General features: G+C 31.6%; 1 protein-coding gene across 1 annotated transcript; it reads left to right on the top strand.

Moving 5' to 3' along the window:
* Positions 1-427: 427 nt before the first annotated feature.
* LOC111894117 (ferrochelatase-2, chloroplastic) lies at positions 428-7,028 on the top strand. The gene is made up of 10 exons (XM_023890204.3): positions 428-773; positions 1,185-1,506; positions 2,438-2,581; positions 2,717-2,818; positions 4,010-4,113; positions 4,204-4,330; positions 4,415-4,567; positions 5,372-5,472; positions 5,570-5,771; positions 6,600-7,028. The coding sequence occupies exons 1-10, from the start codon at positions 679-681 to the stop codon at positions 6,834-6,836; spliced, it is 1,587 nt and encodes a 528-aa protein (XP_023745972.2). The 5' UTR covers positions 428-678; the 3' UTR covers positions 6,837-7,028.
* The last annotated feature ends 219 nt before the right edge of the window (positions 7,029-7,247 follow it).

Here is a 7,247-nt window from a genome sequence, read left to right as displayed (position 1 = left end):
TGGACAATAAGTATAAGACGGATGTAGTATTATTTATTTAAATAAAAAAAAGTAAGAGGGATATAATGATATGGAGTGGTATATATACTAACATTAAGCCATCATATTTATGATTAGGTGTGGGTAATACTAATATCCTAAGAAGAAAAAAAATCATTTTCTTTTGGATCTATTAAAAAGACTTACTATGTTAGTCATAAAAATCGATGATATTACAAAATGCAAAGTTAAGGACCATTCGTACACTTTTTTTTTCTTCATAAAAACAATTTTAATAATATGTTTTAAACCATAAGAAACCATTTATGAAATTTTGTTATATATCTTTGTAGTTTTTTCTTAAACTTTTGGGTATTTAGATGGAGAAACCGAAACATGGAGAAAGACCGTAATATAAATAAGAAGCAAGGGAAACAGGATAATAAGTTTTGACAGGTGGCAGTATTTGAGATGCTCAACTACTGTCAATGGTGAGTAAAGTGTTGGGATTTTAATGGCCGATACCATTATCAGCTCCATAATTATCAGCTCACCCTCTCCTCTTTCTTGCATTCTTTTTCTCCCAAAATTCCAATTCACAAAATTTCATACACCCCTAATCCACAAATCCTCGATAAATAGTAAAGATATACCAGTCCAAGAAATATACTTTTTTGCCAATTACATACAAGAAAAACGATGAATCATCAATCTATGAACATCCGAATTCAGGCACCATGCCCCCCTTCTCCTTCTTCTGCATTTCCTCCAAGATTTCATCAGAAAACCTCTTTGTAAGTGTCCTTTGGTACTTATAATTTACTACCTTTCTGTTTTTGCGCTTATTACTGAAATGGGTCGTTGTGTTTGGGGTTTTTGCATCTGGGTTTTGCACTTTTGCTTATATTATAGTCATTTCTCAAGATTTACCTTTTGTTTTGTTTTAGTTGTTGTTTTCCTCGGTTCCTATATCTGGGATTTACTCAAAAAAAAATTTCTTTTTCTGTTAACTAGCTATTTCTTGCTTAATTCTTCAATGGGTGATTTTCTTCTTCTTCTTACATTCGTCAATTCACTTGATTTAGGGTTTTATTATCTGGGTTTTGTTCTTTATCCTTGTTCTCCCAAATAGGTTACATACATATATGTATTCCCTAGGGCATTATAATTTGTAGTTTATTGAATCGATTCTTTGTCTTTGACAGAATATTGCCACGAGCAATTTGCTCTTCTGAAGTTGTATCCAATGTTGTGGTGCAAATGGAGGTCTCTTCTGATACGAGCAACTCATCTCTTACAACTTCAAAACATAAACGCGCCTTTGGGTGTTCAACAAAACGATCCTTGTTAAAACAGCCACTCAACAAAGATTTAAAGCCATTGAGGGCATTATTGTCATCCACCACACAAGACGCATCAGCTTCTGTTGTTAATGGTGGAAAGATAGGAGTGTTGTTGCTCAATCTTGGAGGTCCTGAAACTCTTGATGATGTGCAACCTTTTTTATTCAACCTTTTTGCAGACCCGGTATATTCCTATTTCTTACAATTCTTTTTTTTTTTCCCGATTTGTACACTTTATGCAAAATTTTGTAAAAGGGTTATTCTTCAGACAACCTCTTAAGGAATTAAGTAAACATTTTGATTCCCTAGTATCTTTCTGTAAAGATTTTTGTAAAGTTGAAGGCTTTTTGTTTTAAATTTTTGGGTAAATGCAAGAAATAGCAACATACTTTCATGGCTTGTATATCACAGCATTCAACTTTTATTTCTTAGGGACAATGACATAAAAACCATTAAGTTTGCAAGTTTTTGTCGATTTTACCCTTTTGTGGATTTTAGGTTTATTAAAACGGATGTTTGCAACTTTTTTTTTTTTTCAATTTTACCCTCTAGTTTATTAAAACCCTTATGTTTGGCAGAAATGTTCGGTTGTACCTTTTTTTTGGTTCATAAATACCCTTAAGTTTGGTTTTCTGGTTCGTTAAAGCCATCAAGTTTGGCAGAAATTTTCAGTTTTACTGGATAAATTTGCAAAAAGGTTAAAATTGAAAAAAAAAAGTTGCAAATTTGAGGCGTTAATGGACCTAAAATACGACTTTGGGTAAAAGTAAAACCGACAAAAACTTGCAAACTTAAGGGTTTTTATGTCATTTCCCTTATTTCTTTTAGTTACAACATTCTACTTTGAGAATTCTATCCAATTATAGCAATGTCATCCGATTACAAAACAATTTTCACTGCTATAACTGGGTAGATTACTGAAAGTAGATTGCATTAATAAAAAAAAGGTTGAAAGTAATATGCTTTAATAGAAGGAATTAAAGAAATGAAAAAAGAATGCTACAACACACAAATAAATAGAAGTATGTTGCTATTTCTTGCATTTATCCCTCTATTTGTTTTGACATTCTAGTTGTGGAAATGTGTGTAAATCTTGACAAATGAACCACAAACAGGATATTATTCGACTACCAAGATTGTTTCGTTTTCTTCAAAAGCCTTTGGCACAATTTATATCAGTTGCTAGAGCACCCAAAAGCAAGGAAGGGTATGCTGCAATTGGTGGTGGGTCCCCTCTTCGCCAGATCACCGATGATCAGGCATGATACTCACTGTTTTAAACATATTCTTATGTCATTATTTGTCTAATAATTGGAAGACTTTGCTAAATTTAAGCCATTTTTAGTGTTGTTTAAAATGTAAATTTGTTTATTTGGTACTTTGTGTTGATTTAGGCTAAAGAGTTAAGGAAAGCACTTTATGAAAAGAATGTTCCAGCAGAAGTGTATGTAGGTATGCGTTACTGGCATCCTTTCACTGAAGAAGCAATCGAGCAGGTATGCATTTATATGAATTTAAAGATATATTTTTTTTGTCTCATGTTTCTTTTATTAAGTGCATTTTGGACTATTTTGTTTTGGTTGAAGGGAGTAGGATTAATGATCCTAATGATCTTTAGAAATGAGATGAGAGTTATATTGGAATTGACATTGAAGGAGGAAATAGTTCTCCATGAAACTTAAATATGAATCAAATATTGGCTTAATGTCTATTTTGTTGATGGAAGTTTGAACAAAAAAAAAGCATTCATGAATCTATTCCAAAAATCTACTTGATGATATTGGTTGTTCATGTCAGTCTCCAAATACATAGAATTATCTACTAACATATTGTGTTAAAATCATCTTTGTAAACCCCTAACAAGATGATATTGTTGAATGTAAAAGTGAACTTCATTAGAGGTGTCTCATTCTATGTGCTTTATCATAATGTTCCTCATCAGTTTCAGGGGTGCTATTCCGACAATTATTCATCTAATCAATCATGTAATAGATTTTCTTCACTTTCATGTGGTAAAATGTTTACTCTTATCAATGCTACAATAAAACTAGAGAAAGAACAACTTAATAGAAAAATTAAGGGAAAGAAGGTTCATTTTCTTCACTTTTAACTTTTTAGTTTTTACAAATTTGCCCACATTTGGTTTTTCCTTCCATTTCTCAAATACTTTAAACATCATCTCAAGACAATATTTGGGGGTTGTTTCTTTTCGACTTAATCCAGACAGAACGGCTTAAATGGGTTAAGCCAAAAAGCACGGCTTAATGTATTAAGACACCAATCCTTTTTCTACATGCCCTTCTTTCTTTTTCCTCCCAACTCCTGTCACATTAAAATTGATGAATATTGTAAAATTTGTTTTTTGAAATGTAAGGGTAAAGTTGTCATTTAGTCTCATCTAGAAGGTTTATTTAATCTATAAAAAAGAAAAACAGACCTTATGTATACAACACTTTATCCAGACTTCCATACATACTTCATTACTTATTCAACCACTTTATCAATACACAAATGAAAAAAAAAAAAAAAAAAAAAAAAACTTATACGGGAAAAAGGAAACAATGCCTAAAGAATTATCTTTGTTATCATATCTCCTTTCTTTCTCTATATGGTGTAATTCAATCTCAATTATCTTTCCCCCTTTGTATTTTATAAATACTTAAACTTTTGTTTTCCATTATTTCCAGATAAAAAAAGATGGTGTGAACAAGCTGGTTGTACTTCCTCTATATCCTCAATTCTCAATATCAACAAGTGGTTCAAGCCTTAGACTCCTTGAAAGTATCTTTAGGTGATGAACAAACAACTCATCATGTTACCTTCAAATCACATATCCTCTCCAAACAACTTCATCACATTTTTTTTTTAATTGAATTCATAGGGAGGATGAATACCTTGTTAACATGCAACACACAGTTATACCTTCATGGTATCAACGTGAGGGGTACATTAAAGCCATGGCTGATTTAATTCAAAAAGAACTCATAAGATTCGATCGCCCTGAAAAGGTACCACATAATTGTATTTTAATAGATACATATTCTTTTGTTGTAAAGATTTTAATTGAATATGAATATATATGATGGATACAGGTGATGATTTTCTTTAGTGCTCATGGGGTGCCAGTTGCATATGTTGAAGAAGCTGGTGATCCTTATAAGGCAGAAATGGAAGAATGTGTGGATTTGATAATGGAGGAATTACAGAGAAGAAAGATAAATAATCCATATACTCTGGCTTATCAGGTGATTCATATATAGTTTTTCAATTTTTAATCTAAATCTTCTATTTGGACTATTTCCTTAAATTAAGGTGTTAGGAACGTAGCTATACAATGGGTAAATGTAATTAATAGCAATTCACTTCCATTTATTTGTCTATTCTAGCATTCTACTTGAAAATCATATGTTGTGTTTTTTCCGGATTAAAACCTCAACTTTATTTTTTTCATGAAAAGACCTTTCGTTTTTTCATTTTTTCCGATCTGCTCCTTTTAGTCATTTTTATCTAAAAAGCGTTGTAAAATGTGAGGGTTTTTTCAGGAAAAACTAAAAAAGTTGAGGATTTATTTGGAAACATTTAGAAGGTTGAGGGATATTTTCAGAAAAAAAAAAACAAAACAAAACAAAAAAAAAACGAAGTTGAGGGTTTTTTCAGAAAAAATGAAAAAAAGTATAAGTCTTTTTCATGAAAAAATAAAAATGAGGTTTATTTCTCGAAAAACACAAAATATACGGTATTTTATGAGATTAACCCAAAAAACCCTTGTTTCTATTACAACATTATACTTTCAGTTTTATGCTTATTAAGGCATTTCATTTTGTAAAAATCTATGCAATTGTCGATTTTGTTTTCAACCAAGTTATATAGTCATGAAAATTTCTTTTTAGTATTTGGATGACTCAAAGTCCAATGTTATAATAACACGAAGAAGCCAAAGTAGGATGCTATAAGCCTATAATAAACAAGTAAATGAAAGTACATTGCTATTTCTTGCATTTTAACACTTAAAATGGATGGTGTTGGTTTCTTGTGTTATTTTGATGCAGAGTAGAGTGGGGCCCGTGGAATGGTTGAAACCCTACACTGATGAGACAATCGTTGAACTTGGGGAAAAAGGGGTGAAAAGTCTTCTAGCTGTACCCATTAGGTACTTGATTCTCAAACATGTTACAATCATTGTATTTCTATATCTTACAAAAAAATATTAAGTTTTAAAAAATAAATAAATAAATAAATTGTTGCAGCTTTGTGAGTGAACATATTGAAACATTGGAGGAAATTGATGTGGAGTACAAGGAATTGGCGTTAAAATCTGGTATAGAGAAATGGGGTCGTGTCCCTGCATTGGGATGCGAACCCACCTTCATTCTTGATTTAGCAGATGCAGTCATTGAAAGCCTCCCGTATGTAGGAGCCATGGCTGTATCAAATCTTGAAGCTCGACAGGTAAAACACTTTGATTAATTTTTTCTTTTGTATATGTAGGGTCCCTATTTTTTTTTAAAAAATTTGTATCAAATATACCATTATGATTGGGTATAGCAATGGTATAATCTGTACAAGAAAAAGAGTTTAGGGACTTTTGATGGACAAAATAAATCTACAGACCAAATGTGGACAGCAAATAGTTGGTTATTAATTTATGAATTTTATTATTTTTTATCTGCAAATTATAATACTTTTATCTATCAAATTAAAGGTTAAATACATGATATGGTAATTACCCAATTGTAGGAAAGCTAATTCAAATACAATTTTTTTAAAGAAAATTAGATAGATTATAGATATATAATGATATAATTTCGTAAGTATACAAAAAGTATATATATTAATAATCAACTATATGCTGTCCACATTTGGCCACTCTACAATTTTTGTCCAACAAAGGTTTACGCTAGCTTTTTAAAATTGTTACTTATATTAGTTTTTCAGGAGGTTTTTAAATTTTTTCCAGCTACACCCTTAATTAATTATAAAAAGCATATTCTTCTAAATGTCTTTTTATGTCATTTTATATCTTTCAGCTTGTTTTACAAAATTTCATTTTTTATCAGCTAGCACGCCAAACATAGCTTTATTATACCATTATGACCGGCAAGCCACCTGCTATAGCCCTAAAAATTTAGGGACCATATATGTTGAAAAAGAAAATTAAAATCCAGAGGGACTAAACGTGGACACAACGAATAATCAGATGGCAGATTTCAACTAAACCCTATCTAACATTTATATTATTGTGAAAAAAGATTAAGTTTATAATATGGTTTTGTGCAGTCTTTGGTTCCACTAGGGAGTGTAGAGGAGCTTTTGGCAACGTATGATTCGCAACGTAGGGAGTTGCCAGCACCAGTTACGGTTTGGGAGTGGGGTTGGACCAAGAGTGCAGAGACATGGAACGGTCGAGCGGCTATGTTGGCGGTTATTGTCTTGCTGTTTCTGGAAGTCAGCACTGGGGAAGGCTTTCTTCATCAGTGGGGTGTGTTGCCATTGCAGTTGCCCGTGTTTCCTTGAGATATATATGGGATGATGGAATATGGAGGGAAGTGTTCCTATATTTTTTTGTTCTAAATGGGAGGATTTAATAGGTGATTAAAAAGCTAATTGTAAAGAATTCTACATATACTGCTCTGTTAATTGTAATTATCGGTTAAAATGCGCTGTCTATACGCTTGGTGGACTAAATAAACAGCGAACCCTTTTTCATATTGTTGGCATTACTTTGAATTTTACAAGTCGATATAAATAAGCGAAAACTCCAATGCAAAAGTAATGTAGTTTTTCCAATCCGGTAGATGATATTATATTATTCAATTATATTATCCGTTAACATCAAATTTTAAATTTTATGATACAGTTTTCGTTGTATGTTGATCATGATTTAACCCTTCCTCAGACACAATTTATTCATCTATGTTGATCATC

The sequence above is a fragment of the Lactuca sativa genome, chromosome 2 (genome assembly GCF_002870075.4).
Source record: "Lactuca sativa cultivar Salinas chromosome 2, Lsat_Salinas_v11, whole genome shotgun sequence".
Taxonomy (NCBI): Eukaryota; Viridiplantae; Streptophyta; class Magnoliopsida; order Asterales; family Asteraceae; genus Lactuca; species Lactuca sativa.
The sequence above is the reverse complement of the archived record's forward strand: the minus strand, read 5'-3'. Positions and strand labels throughout refer to the sequence as shown.

Excerpts from the sequence above, each read along its gene's own strand:
- LOC111894117 (XM_023890204.3), top strand. The coding sequence starts at position 679 with ATGAATCATCAATCTATGAACATCCGAATTCAGGCACCATGCCCCCCT. Across the intron at positions 774-1,184 it reads TTTCATCAGAAAACCTCTTT|AATATTGCCACGAGCAATTT; the intron begins GTAAGTGTCCTT and ends TGTCTTTGACAG. Across the intron at positions 4,114-4,203 it reads CTCCTTGAAAGTATCTTTAG|GGAGGATGAATACCTTGTTA; the intron begins GTGATGAACAAA and ends TTGAATTCATAG.